Source organism: Coregonus clupeaformis, chromosome 19 (genome assembly GCF_020615455.1).
Source record: "Coregonus clupeaformis isolate EN_2021a chromosome 19, ASM2061545v1, whole genome shotgun sequence".
Classification (NCBI taxonomy): domain Eukaryota; kingdom Metazoa; phylum Chordata; class Actinopteri; order Salmoniformes; family Salmonidae; genus Coregonus; species Coregonus clupeaformis.
In genome coordinates, this window is record NC_059210.1 from 47,325,918 (window position 1) to 47,348,843 (window position 22,926).

At 45.6% G+C, this 22,926-nt stretch overlaps 1 protein-coding gene across 1 annotated transcript in view; it reads right to left on the bottom strand.

The window, feature by feature from the left end:
• Positions 1–5,736: 5,736 nt before the first annotated feature.
• Positions 5,737–22,926, bottom strand: part of LOC121531219 (serine/threonine-protein kinase WNK1-like) — a 61,312-nt gene continuing 44,122 nt past the window's right edge. Inside the window, exons 14-26 of the mRNA XM_045205099.1 lie at positions 18,421–18,500; positions 18,055–18,214; positions 16,235–16,351; positions 15,924–16,049; positions 15,757–15,808; positions 15,527–15,670; positions 14,272–15,311; positions 14,041–14,115; positions 13,145–13,776; positions 9,805–9,992; positions 9,529–9,630; positions 9,147–9,355; positions 5,737–9,017 (exon numbers count right to left, since the gene is read on the bottom strand). Of these exons, the coding sequence (XP_045061034.1) occupies positions 8,643–9,017; positions 9,147–9,355; positions 9,529–9,630; positions 9,805–9,992; positions 13,145–13,776; positions 14,041–14,115; positions 14,272–15,311; positions 15,527–15,670; positions 15,757–15,808; positions 15,924–16,049; positions 16,235–16,351; positions 18,055–18,214; positions 18,421–18,500 (3,300 nt within the window). The 3' untranslated portion in view covers positions 5,737–8,642. The remainder of the gene's footprint in view (positions 9,018–9,146; positions 9,356–9,528; positions 9,631–9,804; positions 9,993–13,144; positions 13,777–14,040; positions 14,116–14,271; positions 15,312–15,526; positions 15,671–15,756; positions 15,809–15,923; positions 16,050–16,234; positions 16,352–18,054; positions 18,215–18,420; positions 18,501–22,926) is intronic.

A 22,926-nucleotide genomic window follows, 5' to 3' on the forward strand; every position in this document is an offset into this window, starting at 1 on the left:
ATGATTTTCTGAGGTTCATTACATGTGAAGGTGAAAGACATAACTCACATAACTCATTTTTGACTGCATTGCCACTTTACTTTTAAGCACTCTTCTACAAATTATTGTAAAACTACACATTTTGTCATCTCATAGCCTACATACAGTCAATGTTCAGAGAGCTGACTAGTTTGGAATTAGACTACTACAGTGGGGGAAAAAAGTATTTAGTCAGCCACCAATTGTGCAAGTTCTCCCACTTAAAAAGATGGGAGAGGCCTGTAATTTTCATCATAGGTACACGTCAACTATGACTGACAAATTGAGGAAAAAAAATCCAGAAAATCACATTGTAGGATTTTTAATGAATTTATTTGCAAATTATGGTGGAAAATAAGTATTTGGTCACCTACAAACAAGCAAGATTTCTGGCTCTCACAGACCTGTAACTTATTCTTTAAGAGGCTCCTCTGTCCTCCACTCATTACCTGTATTAATCAGTATAAAAGACACCTGTCCACAACCTCAAACAGTCACACACCAAACTCCACTATGGCCAAGACCAAAGAGCTGTCAAAGGACACCAGAAACAAAATTGTAGACCTTCACCAGGCTGGGAAGACTGAATCTGCAATAGGTAAGCAGCTTGGTTTGAAGAAATCAACTGTGGGAGCAATTACTAGGAAATGGAAGACATACAAGACCACTGATAATCTCCCTCGATCTGGGGCTCCACGCAAGATCTCACCCCGTGGGGTCAAAATGATCACAAGAACGGTGAGCAAAAATCCCAGAACCACACGGGGGGATCTAGTGAATGACCTGCAGAGAGCTGGGACCAAAGTAACAAAGCCTACCATCAGTAACACACTACGCCGCCAGGGACTCAAATCCTGCAGTGCCAGACGTGTCCCCCTGCTTAAGCCAGTACATGTCCAGGCCCGTCTGAAGTTTGCTAGAGTGCATTTGGATGATCCAGAAGAGGATTGGGAGAATGTCATATGGTCAGATGAAACCAAAATATAACTTTTTGGTAAAAACTCAACTCGTCGTGTTTGGAGGACAAAGAATGCTGAGTTGCATCCAAAGAACACCATACCTACTGTGAAGCATGGGGGTGTAAACATCATGCTTTGGGGCTGTTTTTCTGCAAAGGGACCAGGACGACTGATCCGTATAAAGGAAAGAATGAATGGGGCCATGTATCGTGAGATTTTGAGTGAAAACCTCCTTCCATCAGCAAGGGCATTGAAGATGAAACGTGGCTGGGTCTTTCAGCATGACAATGATCCCAAACACACCGCCCGGGCAACGAAGGAGTGGCTTCGTAAGAAGCATTTCAAGGTCCTGGAGTGGCCTAGCCAGTCTCCAGATCTCAACCCCATAGAAAATCTTTGGAGGGAGTTGAAAGTCCGTGTTGCCCAGCGACAGCCCCAAAACATCACTGCTCTAGAGGAGATCTGCATGGAGGAATGGGCCAAAATACCAGCAACAGTGTGTGAAAACCTTGTGAAGACTTACAGAAAACGTTTGAGTAACTTTTGTTATTGACCAAATACTTATTTTCCACCATAATTTGCAAATAAATTCATAAAAAATCCTACAATGTGATTTTCTGGATTTTTTTTCCTCATTTTGTCTGTCATAGTTGACGTGTACCTATGATGAAAATTACAGGCCTCTCTCATCTTTTTAAGTGGGAGAACTTGCACAATTGGTGGCTGACTAAATACTTTTTTTCCCCACTGTAAGTAAGTGTGTAACTTACACAGTTACAGGCAATAGTGGTGAGGGAGTGATTTGTGTGAAGGTTAAAGTAAGTAAATGAACCAAAGACAAAGTGGTGAACCGGGACTAAAATAAAACTTATTTGTGCACACTATAGGGCTATGGAATTGACGTTTTATAGGCCTAATATTACAATTAGGATAATTAGCCTAGTATAAATTATAGCACTAGCCTAGGCTACTACTTCATTTCTACAGTGAGGGTACATCATAAATTTGAGTAATATATATATATATATATTCTGTAGGCCCATGCTTGGTGTTTAGGAGGTTCAGGTGTTGGACTATCTCCATAACAATGATTGTGTACAAAAGGATTATAATAGAGTAGAAATCAAATCAAATTGCATTTGTCACATGCGCCGAATACAACAGGTGTAGACCTTATCGTGAAATGCTTACTTACAAGCCCTTAACCAACAATGCAGTTTTAAGAAAATAGAGTTAAGAAAATATTTACTAAATAAACTAAAGTAAAAAAGAAAGAAAAAAGTAACACAATAAAAGAACAATAACGAGGCTATATACAGGGGGTACCGGTACCGAGTCAATATGCGGGGGTACAGCTTAGTCAAGGTAATTTGTACATGTAGGTTGGGGTAAAGTGACTATGCATAGATAATAAACAGCGAGTAGCAGCAGTGTAAAAACAAAGTGGGGGTGGACCTAGACTTGGCGCTCCGGTACCGCTTGCCGTGCGGTAGCAGAGAGAACAGTCTATGACTTGGGTGACTGGAGTCTTTGACAATTTTTTGGGCTGTCCTCTGACACTGCCTAGTACATAGGTTCTGGAAGCTTGGCCCCAGTGATGTACTGGGCCGTACGCAGCACCCTCTGTAGCGCCTTACAGTCGGATGCCGAGGAATTGCCATAACAGGCGGTGATGCAACCAGTCAGGATGCACTTGATGGTGCAGCTGTAGAACTTTTTGAGGATCTGGGGACCAATGCCAAATCTTTTCAGTCTCCTGAGGGGGAAAAGGCGTTGTCGTGCCCTCTTCACGACTTTCTTGGTGTGTTTGGACCATGATAGTTTGTTGGTGATGTGGACACCAAGGAACTTGAAACTCTCGACCCGCTCCACTACAGCCCCGTCGATGTGAATGGGGGCATGTTTGGCCCTCCTTTTCCTGTAGTCCACAATCATCTCCTTTGTCTTGCTCACATTGAGGGAGAGGTTGTTGTCCTGGCACCACACTGCCAGGTCTCTGACCTCCTCCCTATAGGCTGTCTCATCGTTGTCGGTGATCAGGCCTACCACTGTTGTGTTGTCAGCAAACTTAATGATGGTGTTGGAGTCGTGCTTGGCCACGCAGTCGTGGGTGAACAGGGACTACAGGAGGGGACTAAGCACGCACCCCTGAGGGGCCCCCGTGTTGAGGATCAGCGTGGCAGATGTGATGTTGCCTACCCTTACCACCTGGGGGCGGCCCGTCAGGAAGTCCAGGATCCAGTTGCAGAGGGAGGTGTTTAGTCCCATGGTCCTTAGCTTAGTGATGAGCTTTGTGGGCACTATGGTGTTGAACGCTGAGCTGTAGTCAGAACTGAACAGTCAGATCCAGTGAGTTCTGTGGTTTTACAGTAGTGGCATTAGAGAGGGCGGCAGGGGCCGGTGTCTGAACTTGTGAAACTTGAACATGATCCACACACGTACGCACGCACGCACTCACATTCATACACACACACAGTCTTGTGCAGCTAACCTTGTGGGGACATACAATTCAGTCCCATTCAAAATCCTATTTTCCCTAACCCTAACCTGTACCCTTACCCTAACCTTAACCCTAACCCCAACCTTAACCCAAAAACCTAACCTAACCTTAACCCTAACCCTAAACCTAACCCTAGCTCCTAACCCTAACCCTAATTCTAACCTTAACCCTAACCTCCTAGAATTTGTGTGTGGGGACCAACAAAATGTCCCCAGTTGGTCAAATTTTTCTTGGTTTACTATTCTTGTAGGGACTTCTGGTCCCCAAAAGTATAGTTAAACACGTCCACACACACACACACACACACACATAAAAGAGGCACTACACGATTTTCTTTTTGAAATAGCTTTTGTGGGGCAGCGGGCTATAAGGCAACATTCTTTTGTCCAGATGTAGCCTAGATGTCATGTGTAATTCACATTTTGAATATGACCATTATCTCCTCATAAAGGCCTGTCTAATGGAGTTTAGAAACATGCTGCTCTATATACAGCATTGACCCCAATATTACCCAGTGTTGGTCTCGCGTCTCTGCCATCTGTCACATCGTCATGACACGAACATCATGACATGATCGTGGCGGTTGTCAGTGCAGTCAATCAGGGCACGGTTTGGCACAACTGTGGTAGAGAAACGGCGATTACAAATATTTTTCCGAGGTTATTATTTGTTTTTCACACATACGGCTATGATGGTAATTAATTTAGGGCATCACTGCGCAAATCTAATATCCTTTCAAATACAAATCCACTGAACCCGTTTACGACCAATGTACAAAGCAAAGGGCGTGACCTGGGTACATTTCGAGGAGACACGCCACTCAAACTACGACCCAGGCAAGCGGGAAATGCAAATCATATTTGTAGATAGAATTCACTAGCTAGCTAAACTCTACACGCTGTAAACTCCAAGGTAATTTACGGAACATTTATGAACTTCCCAACGTTTGTGTCGAATAGTAAAGCGTCACCTCATAGCTAGCTCCTTTTCCATCGGCAAATGCTTGCCAAAACTCCTGCTAGCCAGTACGAGTACACTATAGTTACTGTTAGCTAGCTAGCTAAACTAGATTAGATGAGTTTATTAGTCACATGCACAGGGTCGCAGATGTAATCGCAAGGTACGGGTACAGTGCAATTCTAATGCTCCGAGCTCCAACAGTGCAAATCAAAAAAGAGAAGTGAATGAGACAATAGAATGTAGGGTGTAGAATGACCATAGGGGGAACACGACCCACGAACCCCCACCACACAGCCGAGGTCATGGGTGGCACCAACCCCAGTACAGCCCCCCAACCTCATTGGCAGAAATCAGTGGCAGTCAGTGCCGTTTAAGATGAGGGAGGATTATATATTTATTTAATAAGCATGGCTGCATTTCTATTATGGCATATTGGATGACTGTCACTCATATTCCATTCACCCAGTTCAATGTAACAGCAATAAGGTTTCCACTCAATGTCCAATTGGAATGATTGTCCTCACTACCATAACAGTGACTTCACACACTGAGGTTGCTACAACCTAGCCTATGAATTAAAGTTCACAGCGTAGGTGCACACAGGTCGAGATACATTTTTGAGGTGACACATGGACAGACAGGGACACATTCAATACCACCTTGCACACTCTTGCCTGCATCTAGCTTATATAGGCTGTAATCATTAGTCCAACATTTGCAAACAAGAGTTTCTATAGGACAAATTCAGGTATGTTTATCCCCATTAAGAAACATTTTAACAGAATCGGCGGAATGAATACAACCCTGATCATGCGTAAACACAGTTCACTTTCATAGCAGCCACGTTGTATTCCTTCTAGCATCAATGCACTCTCCTCTCACCTTGTCCCTTCGCTTGTGGACTTCAATGCACAACACATCAGCTGTATGTGACCAGGCAAAAAAACCTTTCCATGCAAGAGTTCCAGTGTTGTGTTGCATAGTCATTGCCAGCTAGCTAACATAGCATCCCTGTTTGAGCAGGGTGTTTGAGTAGGCTAAACTAGCTAACTGCATTTGCTAGCTAAGTAAGTGAAACAAAGTTTAAAAAAAATAAAAAATGAATCTTTCCATTTCTCCTCTTTTGGAAGAAATTTATTTGTTCAAAACTGTTAAACTATTGTCTTTCTCTGAGTCAACTACTCCTCACATTTTATGCAGTGCTAGCTAGCTGTAGCTTATGCTTTCAGTACTAGATTCATTATCTGATCCTTTGATTAGGTGGACATGTCAATTCATGCTGCAAGAAGATGACACTCATAATGATCAGTTCAATTTTTATTAATCTTTTTTACATTTTGTACAATGTGAAAAAACATACACAAAACCATAGAGTAGACTGGTCACAAGAAGAGCCAGAGGGACAGGAATCCAAGGGTACAACATTAAATAACTTAGTGATATGTCAGTAGCCTTAGGAGACCGTATTTTGCCGGGATAATATTTTAACCACTTGAGGATAAATAACATATTTACTGTTAATAGGATGACTAGTAGCTTCTGTGTGACCATGTGCTGTACAGTGGGTTGTGTTGTAAGTAAGCCCAAGGGCTAAAACCAGTTAGCATGCAGAATTCAGGAAACACAGATATATTGATAACTGAAAGATCGGCACTTTGTGTGGACTCACTTACAGGAAGGCAAAGATTAACAAAAAAAAAGAAAAAAAAGCAGGATCTCGGTTTTCCAAATATCGAAAACACTTTTTGTAAAGTCAGTAACAACCCTCCTCAGCATGCAAACATCTCCATTCCCCCTCAGTTCCTATAAAACTTTAAACATAGCATATTCTGCATTGCAGTAATTTAATATTCTCTAGAGAAGTGAAAGTAGTTGTTCAATCCAGGACTGGGTAGGTGTGAAGGACACTGTAGTGAGGGGAATGGCACCATTCATGTGAGGTGACAAAGAAGCAAGAGAATGGTACCAATGAGGAAAAAAAACAAGACAACAGTTTAGTTCTCCTTCACTTAAAATAAGTGCTGCTATGCAATACTGTACTGATTACATTCATTCAGAGAACCTACTAACGGACAAATCTTACCCAAATCTACCTTCAACAACCAATATAGGATACACACAAACACATGCTGTTTTGGTGACGACAGAAAATAACTCGACTTCATACAACCCAGTGTGCTCTGCTTTCAATTAGTCAGTCTTGTGTTGGAATAAGACTGTCACCTGCCTCTTCTGACACTGACTTGTTTAGGTATGTTAAACTTCCTCAACCTCCACACATTAGACATTTACCAATGTCTGATGACATTTCTGATGGATCTCACAGGTTGGTAGTAAACTGGTCTTTCAGTCACTGGACATTAAGCCATCAGAACAGCAGGGCTAGGTGATTATGGTGGAATTTCTCTCAGTAGTGAGAATGCAAGGCACTAAAGAGTTCTGTACGTTTTTACTGGTACTATGTGGGGGTGGGTTACAGCAAGACACGTAGTACTCTATGATGATGAGCATTATGTGAAAGCATAATTTAATATGAAACATTTACCGTGTATGTATAGATAAAAAACAAGATGAAATTACAGGGTGGTGTATGATAAGAGCAGAAGAAGCACATAACTACTCCCCTGTGTTACAGAGTACAATACTAATAACCCTGCAATTGCTCTTTTATATTCATTTAACTACATGTTGTTTAACAACATTTAATAATCACTGTGAAACATCAAAATCTGATCGCTGAACAGGTCGATAAAGAACATATTTTGTATTTTTATTTAAAATATACACATAAAACTAACCACAGAAAGAGAACCCTAGACAATTTGTCATGATTCTGAAAGATGACGACAACTGGAAATAAGGTTGGAGACATTTTTGTTGACATTGCTTAGAGGTCTGTGTGTGAACATCATGCACCGTTCACTCGCTAGATAACCCTATGAATGTAATACCTTTCTAACAGAACTGTACCGAGGACCATAGCCTTGCTTATCAGTCTGACTACAGTACACCAGGTGGTGAGGTGCGAGACAACTGACTGACACAGTAGCTAAGGTCGAAAACCAAATGATCACAGTAGCTGAAGCCAATGACTCAAACCACTGAGCCTAACCAGTTGCTAAGGCGTAAACCCAAATCACTCATGGATACAGTCACTTCAGGCTTAATCCAAAACCTGGACAAGACAGGTGAAGTAGGTATTGATAAACTATCTACAGACAGGTCAGTTACTTAGCTCACACTAACGTTAGGTGGTCTCATAAGAAACTAACACACCTAGTCAGGCATAACATCACATCAGACCAGCTCAGAGGGACCGATAAAGTAAAATATAACCATAACTTAGGACAAGAAATATCTATATACAAAGACAATGTGTACATGTGTTTGGGGGTTTAAGGCCACTCTTACACAGGGGGCTCACTCCTTTCCTCACATTGCTATTACTGCATCTTACTGTATGGCGATCAAATGAATAACACTAAACAAACACTGTCCACTATAACCCTACCTAACCGACTTCCATTCACTCTCTTTCATTCCACCTCTTCTCGCCTTCTCTACATATCGCTCTCTCCTTTCCTTTCACAAACTTGTTCCCCACAATTCATCAGTTTCTCAGAAAGAAAGCTTCCCATACCATTCAACGCCTCAATCTCAGCCAATGACAGTAGTGCTAGGAGGCGCATGTGTGTTTGCAGGGTTTCACTCCATCTACTAACTCTGTTCTAGTTAAGCTTAAGGCCAATTACAGTCAAGAAGTGATTAAGAGTTCCCCCTCCCTACCCTCCTCTTTAAGGGAATGATGAGATCACAATGGTGCTTTCAACAGACGTCTTTGGCCGTTGCCAGTTGTGCCCTTGGGTCCATAGCTTTCATTGGACAAACCCAAATGTCAATCACAGCCCGATTCCACAGCCATTGGCAGAAAAGACTGGGCCCTGGTAAGGGTGAAGGTGTGATTGTGTGCTGTGGGTATGTATTGCACTCTCCCTCCAACTGACAGACATCACTCTCTGTCTGACAAGACTGAACCACAGTCTCCTCTCCTCCGTTTTCACTTCATCCTCTTTATTCCCCCTCACCAATTAGCGAAACAGAACAAAACGTCAGATAGTAGTTGTCCTCCTATGGCTCTCTTCCTCCCTGCCCTCAGTCCCTCTCATCCCAGCCTGACTAACCCAGGTCCAGGGCTGCAAGCTGGGCTACGTGGGCCTCAGGTTGAGACCTCCAGGGTTGCTGACAGGTTTCTGGGTGGCTCCCATGTGGAAGGCCTGCTGAAGGGGGGCTGAGGCCGAGGAAGGGGCCTGGGGCTGGTACTGGGCCAGCGGCTGGGTGGGGGCCAGGAGACCCACCTGACAGGGTCCTGCCCACTGGGGGGCGCTGTAGGGGGCTGGGCCGTAACCAAACCCCTGGGGAGGGGGGCCCAGAGAGCCCTGACGCTGGCAGAGTGGGATGGAGGGGTTAGTGGTGATGGGGAGGTGGGCACCTGCCAGGGTGGTAGAGGTGGTGGAGGGGAGGGTGGGGCAGAGGTGGCCGGGGGCAGAAAACTTTCGGCTCATGTTGGCTTGTGGAGGGATCTGTAGTTAGGGAGAGGGTGTTCAAAACCACAATTAAGTAATTAAGTAAAATTATGTAAAATGGAGCTAACAACGAATTAGACTGACATTGAGATGCACTGGTCTTTAGACTGAGTAGTGTGGCCTTACGTCATGTCCGGGTCCCTGGGCTGTCCCCTTGGGTCCTTTCTTGCCTTGGGAGAGGCTGATTGCGTCTCGGGCCCAGTTGTCAACGAGCTGGTGCAGGTCGTCTGTGAACGTGCCCTTTCGGCTCTGTGTTAGGGCCGTGGCTGTGTTAGGGCCTGACGGCTGGGAGTGGCTGGTGTTCGCTCCACTGTCTGAACTGGTCCCACTCACTCCTGGAAGGAACACAGAGACGAGTTCAACCTGGGAAGCCAACTAATTTCTCAATCAAGTTTGGCTTCTCTTCTGGAGAGTCATCTCTTGGTTTGAGGAATATTGCTTGGGTTTGCCTTTCTAAAACATTTAGTGAAGGAGCATAGACAATAGGAGAGCGGCTCTTTGTGCTTACCCATGGTGGAAGTCCGGCTGCCTGACTCAGAGACCCCTGCAGTGGGGGGAGAGGTCTGCTTAGGGGGGGACGCTGGGGGGCTCTGGCCTGTGACTGGGGCTCCTAAACACACACCAACATCAACCAGAGTTGAGAGGAGAGAAACTGATCACATTACATTTACACTTTCTAATCTAGCAGCCTCTACCCTTTAATATCGACTAATTAGTTGTTGCTTGCAGTCGTGTACATTTCCATTCAGCAGTGCACAGACAGACCAATCATAACGCTGGTTACCCGAGTGCATTGGGCTGGCCTGGGCGCTGCTGCGGGCTGATTTGCTGGCCTTGGTCTTGGGCCTGCGTCGGCCCCCTGCCATAGCGGGGGAAAGGACAGCTGAAGGAGGTGGTTTACCCAGCCTGGTGAACAGAGCATCTATCTCCTCCTTCTGACGTGAGTGGAGGGTCTGGATCTCTATCATATGTCTGTGGAGGGGAGGAGAAGGGGAGGAGAAGGGGAGGAGAAGGGGAGGGCAGAGTGTGAGGCAGGGTTGTAACTAGGGCTGGCACAATTACTGCGTAACTGACGGTTATGGATGAAGTGTCATGAAAATAAAATAACCGTCATAACAGTTAACGTTTTGTTTGTTTGTTGTGGCAACGAACAGCTGACTGAAGACGGGATGGCCGGGGGCATTCATGCCTTTGAGTCTGTTTCTGCTGTAACATGGACTCTTAATGTGATGAAACTTTGTTGCTCCTTGCTGAAACAAGCAAGTTGTTGGCGCAAACATTAATTTGTTTGCTATTCTAACGGTTATTACAGAGACCTCGTCATTTGGCTGGCCAATTGCAGTCATCCAAAATTCCATGACCATCACATCCCTAGTTGTAACAAGAAATACAGTACAACAGTCACCACTCTCCTTTTATCCTTTACTTATGCAAGTGATCCCATTGAGATTTAAAAATATAAGGGAAATAGAGCCCAAAACAGCAAACAAACTGGTTAAGCGGGACTCTAACCGGTACGCTTGTAAGAAATCCCGCTATGCTCTCCGACGAACCATCAAACAGGCAAAGCGTCAATACAGGACTATGATTGAATCGTACTACACCGGCTCCGACACTCGTTGGATGTGACAAGGCTTGCAAACTATTACTGACTACAAAGGGAAGCACAGCCGCGAGCTGCCCAATGACACGAGCCAACCAGACGAGCTAAATTACTTCTATGCTCGCTTCGAGGCAAGCAACACTGAAGCATGCATGAGAACATCAGCTGTTCCGGACGACTGTGTGATCACGCTCTCCGTAGCCGATGTGAGTAAGACCTTTCAACAGGTCAACATTCACAAGGCCACAGGGCCAGACGGATTACCAGGACGTGTACTCCGAGCATGCGTCCTCTGTAGCTCAGCTGGTAGAGCACGGCGCTTGTAACGCCAAGGTAGTGGGTTCGATCCCCGGGACCACCCATACACAAAAATGTATGCACGCATGACTGTAAGTCGCTTTGGATAAAAGCGTCTGCTAAATGGCATATTATATTATATATTATATTTATTATTATATTATGCGCTGACCAGCTGGCAAGTGTCTTCACTGACATCTTCAACCTGTCCCTGACTGAGTCTGTAATACCAACATGTTTCAAGCAGACCACCATAGTCCCTGTGCCCAAGAACACTAAGGTAACCTGCCTAAATGACTACCGACCCGTAGCGCTCACGTCTGTAGCCATGAAGTGCTGGTCATGGCTCACATCAACACCATTATCCTAGAAACCCTAGACCCACTCCAATGTGCATACCGCCCCAATAGATCCACAGATGATGCAATCTATATTGCACTCAACACTGCCATTTCCCACCTGGACAAGAGGAACACCTACGTGAGAATGCTATTCATTGACTACAGCTCAGCATTCAACACCATAGTGCCCTCAAAGCTCATCACTAAGCTAAGGATCCTGGGACTAAACACCTCCCTCTGCAACTGGATCCTGGACTTCCTGAAGGGTCGCCCCAATGTGGTAAGGGTAGGTAACAACACATCTGCCACGCTGATCCTCAACACGGAGGCCCCTCAGGGGTGCGTGCTCAGTCCCCTCCTGTACTCCCTGTTCACCCATGACTGCATGGCCAAGCACGACTCCAACACCATCATTAAGTTTGCCGACGACACAACAGTGGTAGGCCTGATCACAGACAACGATGAGACAGCCTATAGGGAGGTCGTCAGAGACCTGGCAGTGTGGTGCCAGGATAACAACCTCTCCCTCAACGTGATCAAGACAAAGGAGATGATTGTAGACTACAGGAAAAGGAGGACCGAGCACGCCCCCATTCTCATCGACGGGGCTGTAGTGGAGCAGGTTGAGAGATTCAAGTTCCTTGGTGTCCACATCACCAACAAACTATAATGGTCCAAACACACCAAGACAGTCGGGAAGAGGGCACGACAAAGCCTATTCCCCCTCAGGAGACTGAAAAGACTTGGCATGGGTCCTCAGATCCTCAAAATGTTATACAGCTTCACCTTTGAGAGCATCCTGACTGGTTGCATCACCGCCTGGTATGGCAACTGCTCGGCCTCCGACCGCAAGGCACTAGAGAGGGTAGTGCGTACGGCCCAGTACATCACTGGGGCCAAGCTTCCTGCCATCCAGGACCTCTATACCAGGCGGTGTCAGAGGAAGGCCCTAAAAATGTCCAAAGACTCCAGCCACCCTAGTCATAGACTGTTCTCTCTGCTACCGCACGGCAAGCAGTACCAGAGCGCCAAGTCTAGGTCCAAAAGACTTCTTAACAGCTTCTGCCCCCAAGCCATAAGACTCCTGAACAGCTCATCAAATGGCTACCCGGACTATTTGCATTGTCCCCCCCACCCCCTCTTTTTACGCTGCTGCTACTCTGTTTATTATCTATGCATAGTCACTTTAACTCTACCCACATGTACATATTACCTCAATTACCTCGACTAACCTTTGCCCCCGCACATTGACTCTGTACCGGTACCCCCTGTATATAGCCTCGCTACTGTTATTTTACTGCTGCTCTTTAATTATTTGTAATTTTTTATTTATCAATTTTTTACTTAACACTTATTTTTCTTAAAACTGCATTGTTGGTGTTATGAGTTTCTCGGGTATCAAGTAATTCAGGATGCAAGAATACACTTAAACAATTATATGGAGAGTTGATACAATGTATTTAATAGATACGGCACCGGATTCAACATAGCAAGCTGTACGTGGGTTGCATCTTACTATCCGAATGATGGACACAGAAAATATCTTACTTCTTATATTCCCTGTTACATATTTCTTCAACAACATCTGGTAACCATCAGTGGGAACTCCCCACCCTGATGGTATCACCCTGTACCCCAGGCAGGATATTCCATCTATCAATCATTCTAAGATAAACACCAGTAAGCTCCCTCGACATACTGGAATCCTTGGCATTCAGACCTTGTGGCACCAAGAGTGACCTATCTAATGGATTTAACCTTGTTCCTACAACACTGTGAAAACACGTCATATCAATTGGTTAAGGGCTTGTAAGCATTTCACTTTAAGGTCTACACCTGTTGTATTCGGCACGTGACAAATAAATTGATTTGATGTAACATACTTCTCTCGGAGGCAGCTGACTTCCCTCTGGAAGGCCTCGTCCTCAGGCCCCGAGTCATCCTCGTTGTCGCTGGTCATGTAATGGTTAAATGAACCACTGTTCACGCCGGGGGCGGTGCTACAGGGGTCAGAGGTCGAAGAGGAAGGGCCGTTCTGATGGGAGGGGCTAGACCCCGAAGGGGCCGTGGGATTCGCTGTGGCTGGCATCACTGAGAAACGGCCCACCTTCGAGACAGAGTTAGGGCTGGGGCCAGTGCTGGCACTGGTAGACACCAGGAAGCGTCCGATGGTGGTGGGCTGTGTTGCGACAGAAGAGAGCGCATCTACGGAGTCTCCTCTCCGGACCCCTTTGGAGAGGAGGGAGGAGGAGCGGTGGAGGGTGTTCTCCGGGCTGGAGAGGGAGGAAGAGGAAGAGGAGGAAGAAGAGGAGGATGAGGAAGGGGTGAGAGAGGAAGAGGAGGCGATGTTGGAGGGGTCAGGAGTGCTGCCGGCGCTACTGTCTGCTGCAACGGAGACCTGGAAGCGTCCCAGTTTAACGACCCTTGTGGAGGGCGGGGCTGCCCCACTGCTCCCTGAGATGGTCTCTGGGCTCAGAGCTCTCCTCAGCTGGCTGTCCAGACTACCCACAGGCTGCTGGGATTGGACACACACACACAAACGAGACATGTCAGTAACAAATATACCAAAACAACTCACTCAGAAAGTACCACTCAAAATAACTCACCACTACTCACACAACTATCAGGACTCATACCTAACAACTAATATAGATAAGATGACACAACAACCACAACTCAAAGATCACAACGATCGTAAATAATCACCTATTCCACACATCTACAAAACTCACAACTTTACACAACTTACAACGGGACAAGTTCTGACAAGAGGACTAACCTGGTTTGGTCCTGGGAATGGAGGCAGTTGCTCGGAGGTAGGGGTGCCTGCCTGCTCGGAGCCATCAGGATACACCTGACACACACACAGGAAGATGTAATTATTATCATCATGGTGGGAGAAAATCATACTCAAGTTACAACTGAGGAAAGAGTCGAGGGGGAAAAGCATTTAGTACAAATACTGTATCTTCTCAGTCACTAGACAATCATAGAGTTTCCTCCATTGTACCTGTGCACTGGTGGCTTGACCAGTCTTGGCTGGAGGTGTCTGTGCATGTCCCCCTGGTGTGAGGCCCTGTCCTGGGGTCGAGGTGGGGCCCTGGGCTCCCTGTCCCCCGGCAGTGAGAGACAGGTTGGAGGGGGGCACCAGGGCCGCCCCGGGGGGAGGGGAGATGGTCCCTGTCGGGGGAGAGGTGGTCTCATTGTTGCCAGTGTCAGCGGAGGATGTGTCCTTAAAGAGGGAGCGCAGCTTCTTATCCAGGGCATGGATGTCATCTATACCAGGGACCTTGGACTGGGACTCTCCACCATCTGGGTCCCCTGGCTGGGACGGTTGGGAGGGCAGGGTAGAGGGTGGAAGTTGGGTGGGGGCCATTGCAGGCTGTGCCACAGGGACAGAGGCAGGGATAGGCTGAGACTGGGAGGAGGTGGGCTGAGTGACAGGTATGGACTCAGGGATAGGCTGAGAGGACGGAATAGGAACAAGATTAGCTGCAGGGTTCTGCTCTGAGCTGGTCACAGTCCCAGAGTTACTGGGTGGAGCTCCAGAGACAGGGGGGAAAGGGGCAGAGCTGCTGCCCAGCTGAGGGGCAGCAGCTGGGGGGAGAGAGGCCGGGGTGGCCTGGGGAGGGGATGTGATTGGGGCAGGGGTAGGCTGAGAGGGGGCGGCTTGGTAGCCAGGCTGGGGGTGTGGGGTAGGATCAGTGGTAGCAGGTGCAGGGGCTGGAACTGGGGTTGGAGACACCCTCCCGGTGGCAACTTGGCATGTGGAGGGGGGAAAAGTGGAGGACTCAGTGGGGATGCCAGAGACAGGAGGCAGGGTGGAGAAGCTGGTGTTGGTGGGGGCTGTAGCCTCTGGGGGAGCCAAGGTTTGGTGAGGGTGGGAGAGAGGGGAGGCTGGGCGCAGGGAGGAGGGGACTATGCTGGGGTCTGGCTCGGCTGGGTGGTCCATGGTGGCTCGTCTCTCCCCATGCGTCTGCCTCATCTCAGTGAAGTCCTGCTGGAGGCGGCCTGAGGGAGCAGACAGGGACAGACCCAGACTCACTGGGACTGAAGGGAGGAACACAGAGAGAACAGTCACTTACATAAATTACTTCTTGTAAGTGTACAGGTTATCATCATGACTTCAAACATACTAACGTTGGTATATGCATCAAGGAACATGTTTTAGAGTTCTCAAATATTCCAAGGTTGGAAGAGGGGCACATGTTTGGAACATGAGTTCTAGTTGCACTCAATGGCCCATAGATTCCAGTTTCCCTCACCTTGAGGGGGCTCATCCCCAAACGAGGTGTTAGCAGAGGGAGGGCCGAAGAACTGCTCCCTCAGACGGGACTCTGGGACAGGGCTGACGATGAACCTCCGGCCTGCAGAGTGAACTACCTGAGCTGCAACGCTGGGAGGAACACCTGGGGGGCAATGGGTTAGAGGTGAGGAGGTGGAGCTCAGACAATCATCTTTCAGTAGAGATCGTGATGTGTAGGTGCGTGTTTACCAGGCAGATGAGTGGGCATGTCAGGCTGCTGTGAGGGGTCATCCACCACAATCTGTGGAGAGAGAAGGACAACACCATGTCAACTAAAGGCTGCCCAAGAGTTAGTGGGTGGGTACGGTAGTGAGGTGAAGGATGAAGTGTTGCTGTGTACTGTTGAAGTATGTTACCTGAGTGAAGGGTGGTTGAGCGTAGCCTTCCTTCATGCCCTCTCTATCGTCAGCCATTTCGATGACCTCACGGACCTGCTCGATGAACGACTCGCGTTCACTCTCCAGGATAAACTCACTCTGCACCTGAGAGAAGGACAGATATTGAACTACAATACCCACAAATCATGCCCATTAAATCCACATAGACCTGTAGAGCTACCAAAATAAAATATCAAATTCCTTTACTTTTGACTACAGCTCCTTGGGGAAACACATTTGATCGAGATCAATACAATCCAGATCGGTGCTTTTGAGTTTGCTATCACTACCATGATCTGTGCAATCTCCTCTGGGTTATCTCCATCCAGGTCAAACTTAAAGGTGACCATCTTCCTGTTGTGGGTCTCCAGCTGGCACTCTGCCACCCGGTCTCCCATGTTGGAGATCTGAAACAGACACAGAGATAAGTTCATGCTTCCTGCCATCCAGGACCTCTATACTAGGCGGTGTCAGAGATAGGCCCAAAAAATTGTCAAAGACTCCAGCCACATTTGACATTTAGCAGACGCTCTTATCCAGAGTGACTTACAGTAGTGAGTGCATACATTTTAAATCGAACCCACAACCCTGGCACTGCAAGAGCCATGCTCTACCAACTGAGATACACTTGAACAGCTTCCAGCCACCAAAGTCATAGACTGTTCTCTCTGCTACCGCACGGCAAGAGGTACCGGAGCGCCAAGTCTAGGACCAAAAGGCTCCATAACAGCTTCTACCCCAAGCCATAAGCCTGCTGAACAATTAATAAAATGGCTACCCGGACTATTTGCATTGACACTTTACCCCTACCTACAGTTGAAGTCGGAAGTTTACATAAACTGGTTTTAATGACTCCAACCTAAGTGTTTCAACCACTCCACAAATTTCTTGTTAACAAACTATAGTTTTGGCAAGTCGGTTAGGACATCTACTTTGTGCATGACACAAGTAATTTTTCCAACAATTGTTTACAGACAGATTATTTCACTTATAATTCACTGTATCACAATTCCAGTGGGTCAGAAGTTTACATACACTAAGTTGACTGTGCCTTTAAACAGCTTGGAAAGTTCCAGAAAATGATGTCTTGGCTTTAGAAGCTTCTGATAGGCTAATTGACATAATTTGAGTCAATTGGAGGTGTACCTGTAGATGTATTTCAAGGCCTACTGTTATTTTATTTTACTGCTGCTCTTTAATTATTTGTTATTTTTTTTACTTATCTATTTTTTAAAAGTAAGTTACTCATCTTAAAACCACATTGTTGGTTAAGGGCTTGTAAGTAAGCATTTCACTGTAAGGTCTACACCTGATGTATTCGGCGCATGTGGCAAATAAAATTTGATTTGACATCAGCACACCGCTCGCCCACACAACGCCATGCACATGGTCTGCGGTTGTGAGGCTGGTTGGACGTAATGCCAAATTCTCTAAAATTAACATTAAATTATCTGGCAACCGCTCTGGTGAGCATTCCTGCAGTCAGCATGACAACGGCACGCTCCCTCAAAACTAGAGACATCTGTAGGTCTCCAGTAGCTCAGTTGGTAGAGCATGGCGCTGCCAGGGTTGTGGGTTCGATTCCCGGGGGGGGGCAGTATGAAAAACTGTATGCACTCACTAAGTCGCTCTGGATAAGAGCATCTGCTAAATGATTCAAATGTAAATGTAATCTGTGGCATTGTGTTGTGTGACAAAACTGCACATTTTAGAGTGGCCTTTCATTGTCCCCAGCACAAGGTGCACCTGTGTAATAATCATGCTGTTTAATCAGCTTCTTAATATGCCACACCTGTCAGGTGGATGGATTATCTTTACAAATGAGAAATGCTCACTAACAGGGGTGTAAACAAATTTGCACACAACATTTGAGAGAAACAAGCTTTTTGTGCGTATGGAACATTTCTGGTATATTTTATTTCAGTTCATGAAACCAACACTTCACATGTTGCGTTTATATTTGTGTTCAGTGTACAACTCGACATCTGTAGACACAGCGAGGGGATGAGAGGCCAACAAATTTGGCCAACAAAGGGGCCGAGGAGATAGAGTTGCCATGTGGGAGAATACAGACAGTGAGTTGAGGTGAAAGTGACCATGTGACTCTTACATTGAGGACGTTGAGCTTGGCCTTGGCGGTCTTCTCATGACGAGAGCGGCTGCGTACGGAGCGCCGCTGGTGCCGCTTGATCATGGAGCGCCCCTCGTGTCTACCACCCGACGCCCCTTCATAGCCGTCACTCAGACCTGACGCCGCGTCCGACAGACAACTGGGAGATGGAGATGGAGAGAGAGGTGGGGGGAGAGGGAGAGAGAGGAGGGATAGAGACATTTAGCAATTACTAGGAGGACATCACAATGAACACAGGGCCGTTTCATATTAAGATGCATTTTTAATAGAACATATTGAGTAACAGAAAAGGCTATCTGGTATAAGCTAGGTCTAGGGCTGTTGTGGAGAGATGTGATGCCTTACCTCTCCACAGACTGAGGGACCAGCGTTGTCGGTCCTACTGCCTGCTCTGCTGGCGCCGGCTGGGATACACTCACAGAGGCCTGAAACATCATCACACACACACTGTTCATTAAAGGAGCTTTACAACCATGTCATGTCAGGCATGAAAGCAAGGGCTGGATCTGGCTTCACCTTAAGCACTAAAGGGTGTGTGATCTGACCGAGGTATTAGCAGTGCTTTGACCACAAACACAATGAAATCAACTCAAAGTTTGTTCGCTGGCAAAGATTTGCAGATGTTATAGCAGGTGCAGCGAAATGCTTGTGTTTCTAGCTCCAACAGTGCAGTAATACCTAACAAAAATTTAGAAAAACACAACACACACATCATCCAGATTTAAAAATATATATATATATCAGCTGTGCTCAGAAGTTTACATACACTTAGGTTGGAGTCATTAAAACTCGTTTTTCAACCACTCCACAAATGTCTTGTTAACAAACTATAGTTTGGGCAAGTCGGTTAGGACATCTACTTTGTGCATTACACAAGTCATTTTTCCAACAATTGTTTACAGACAGATTACTTCACTTATAATTCACTATCACAATTCCAGTGGGTCAGAAGTTTACAAAAACTAAGTTGACTGTGCCTTTAAACAGCTTGGAATATTCCAGAAAATGATGTCATGGCGTTAGAAGCTTCTGATAGGCTAATTGACATCATTTGAGTCAATTGGAGGTGTACCTGTGGATGTATTTCAAGGCCTACCCTCAAACTCAGTGCCTCTTTGCTTGACATCATGGGAAAATCAAAAGAAATCAGCCAAGACCTCAGAAAAAAGAAAAGTCTGGTTCATCCTTGGGAGCAATTTCCAAACGCCTGAAGGTACCACGTTCATCTGTACAAACAATAGTACGCAAGTATAAACAACATGGGACCATGCAGCCGTCATACCGCTCAGGAAGGAGACGCGTTCAGTTTCCTAGAGATGAACGTACTTTGGTGCGAAAAGTGCAAATCAATTCCAGAAAAACAGCAAAGGCCCTTGTGAAGATGCTGGAGGAAACATGTACAAAAGTATCTATATCCACAGTAAAACAAGTCCTATATCTCGACATAACCTGAAAGGCCGCTCAGCAAGGAAGAAGCCACTGCTCCAAAACTGCCATAAAAAAGCCAGACTACGGTTTGCAACTGCACATGGGGACAAAGATAATACTTTTTGGAGAAATGTCCTCTGGTCTGATGAAACAAAAATATAACTGTTTGGCCATAATGACCATCGTTATGTTTGGAGGAAAAAGGGCAAGGATTGCAAGCCGAAGAACACCATCCCAACCGTGAAGCACGGGGGTGGCAGCATCATGCTGTGGGGGTGCTTTGCTGCAGGTAGGACTGGTGCACTTCACAAAATAGATGGCATCATGTGGATATATTGAATCTCAAGGCATCACAGGAAGTTAAAGCTTGGTTGCAAATGGGTCTTCCAAATGGACAATGACCCCATGCATACTTCCAAAGTTGTGGCAAAATGGCTTAAGCACAACAAAGTCAAGGTATTGGAATGGCCATCACAATGCCCTGACCTCAATCCTATAGAAAATGTGTGGGCAGAACTGAAAAAGCGTGTTAGAGCAAGGAGGCCTACAAACCTGACTCAGTTACACCAGCTCTGTCAGGAGGAATGGGCCAAAATTCAGCCAACTTATTGTGGGAAGCTTGTGGAAGGCTACCCGAAATGTTTGACCCAAGTTAAACAATTTAAAGGCAATGCTACCAAATAGTAATTGAGTGTATGTCAACTTCTGACCCACTGGGAATGTGATGAAAGCTGAAATAAATCACTCTACTATTGTTCTGACATTTCACATTCTTAAAATAAAGTGGTGATCCTAACTGACCTAAGACAGGGAATCTTTACTAGGATTAAATGTCAGGAATTGTGAAAAACTGAGTTTAAATGTATCTGGCTAAGGTGTATGTAAACTTCAGACTTCAACTATATATATACACACAGCTGTGGAAAAAATTAAGAGACCACTGCAAATGTTTCTTAAATCAGCATCTCTACATGTATGACAGCCATTCGATTCCAGTGTCTGTTGAATTCCAACACAGGCACACCTCATTCTACTGAATTAGGTACTGATTAGGTGATCACCTGAACCAAATCTCATTTAACGAGGAAAAGTATAAAAACCACTGCTGTGGTCATCACTATACTCTTGCAATAGGACCAGCTGGATGGCAAAAACTGTTCTAATAGTACCTCAAAAGTAATATTAATTAAAAAAAATAACTATTGACCATGCCAAAAGAGTTGAAAAGGAACGTTTTGGAGTGAGGAAAAGAAGGGTTCAATTCTGGCTTTACTGGCAGAGGGATACAGTGAGCGTCAGGTTGCTTCCATCCTTAAAATTTCAAAGATGGCGGTTCATAAGAACAAGGTCAAGCAGCAGACATTGGGGACAACAAAGCTAGACAGGCAGAGGGCGAAAACGACTCCACTGACCGGGATGACCGCCAACTCATTTGAATGTCACTTAACAACCGTAGGATGACATCAAGTGACCTACAAAAAGAATGGCAAACGGCAGCTGAGGTGAAGTACACAGCGAGAACGGTTCGAAACAGGCTCCTAGGGGCAGGGCTGAAGTCGTGCAAAGCTAGAAAAAAGCCGTTCATCAATGAGAAGCAAAGAAGAGCCAGGCTGAGGTTTGCAAAAGTACAAGGTTGTCCTGGAAGAAAACCTTTTGCTCTGACATTGTTCCCCAACTCTGAGGATTGGTTTTTCCAGTAGGACAATGCACCATGCCACACAGCCAGGTCAATCAAGGTGTGGATGGAGGACCACCAGATCAAGACCCTGTCATGGCCAGCCCAATCTCCAGACCTGAACCCTATTGAAAACTTCTGGAATGTGATCAAGAGGAAGATGGATGTCACAAGCCATCAAACAAAGTCGAGCTGCTTGAATTTTTGCGCCAGGAGTGGCATAAAGTCACCCAACATCAATGTGAAAGACTGGTGGAGAGCATGCCAAGACGCATGAAAGCTGTGATTGAAAATCAGGGTTATTCCACCAAATATTGATTTCTCAACTCGTCCTAAGTTAAAACATTAGTATTGTGTTGTTTAAAAATGAACGTGAACTTATTTTCTTTGCATTATTTGAGGTCTGACAACACTGCATCTTTTTTGTTATTTTGACCAGTTGTCATTTTCTGCAAATAAATGCTCTAAATGACAATATTTTTATTTGGAATTTGGGAGAAATGTTGTCAGTAGTTTATAGAATAAAACAAAAATGTAATTTTTAACCAAACACATACCTTTAAATAGTAAAACCAGAGAAACTGATAATTTTCCAGTGGTCTCTTAATTTTTTCCACAGCTGTATATACATATAATGATGTGTAAAGACAGTATATTAATAGAAAAGGTGTGTACAGCAGTAGTTATATAGGATTAGCCATTACTGGAATATAGTATTATACCAGTGGTCACCAACCGGTCCATCGCAATAGACTGATCGATCTCCAAGACATTCCTAGTTGATCACCAAACATTTCTGTAAAAAACCCAATGATAAAGCCTTGCGCTCCTATATTTATTTGTATTTATTTTCGCTGTTGGCGGTAGGTGCACTTGATTCAGCAGCCCTAGCGCCGGGAAGGCAAAGTGTTTTGTCCCATTTCACCTGTCTGAAGATAGAACTCTGCCTAGCCGGCAGGCCCAGAGAGCAAATCAAGGGCCCCTATAGGCCTACCGCTGGCCAATCAGATCACTGTCTGCACAGTTTCCTCGAGCCATAGACTGTAAATAAACCTTGAACACCCAGCAAAGTTGATACTGTGAGATTTCAAAACTTTGTTCAACACCTTTATAAGCCATAAAATGTGCGTTCTCCCTACTTCCACTCACGCTACAACCAGCAACTGCAGCTGCAATGAATGAGTATAGCAAAGTGTTCCGATAAGCTTGCATTATTAACGGCTTGTGTCTTTTAATAGAGGAATATTTCACTCTCTGGTCATAGGAGTAACAACATGAATTGGTGCATGAGGCAGAAATCAATGCAGTGCGACTAGAGTTTCACCATCAGCTGAAAGACTGTGTCCCCTTTTCTCAGCCGAGGGAGAGAGAGCAGATGAACGGTGAGTCAGGTGAGAGGCAGCCTCACCGCTGCTCTCTCCCTCCCCTCAGACTGACCATCAGATGCAGGCCATCAATAGGGCTATTACGCTCACTCCGCTGTAATAAAACAAATGATCTATTACCAGTGTGATCATATACCAAATGGTTTAAAATATAATTTATTTTGGCAGGGCAATTCAAGCATAGCCAATATGCAGTGATAATGTATTGGACCTATCGCCTACTGCACAAACCTCATTATGCTGCATGGGTTTACGTTTTTGAAATAATGTTTAAAGAAAATCTGAGCGGTGGATATCGGCTTGCATTTTGACTCAGAAAGTGATCTTGACCACTAGTATATACATATGAAGTGGGTAAAACAG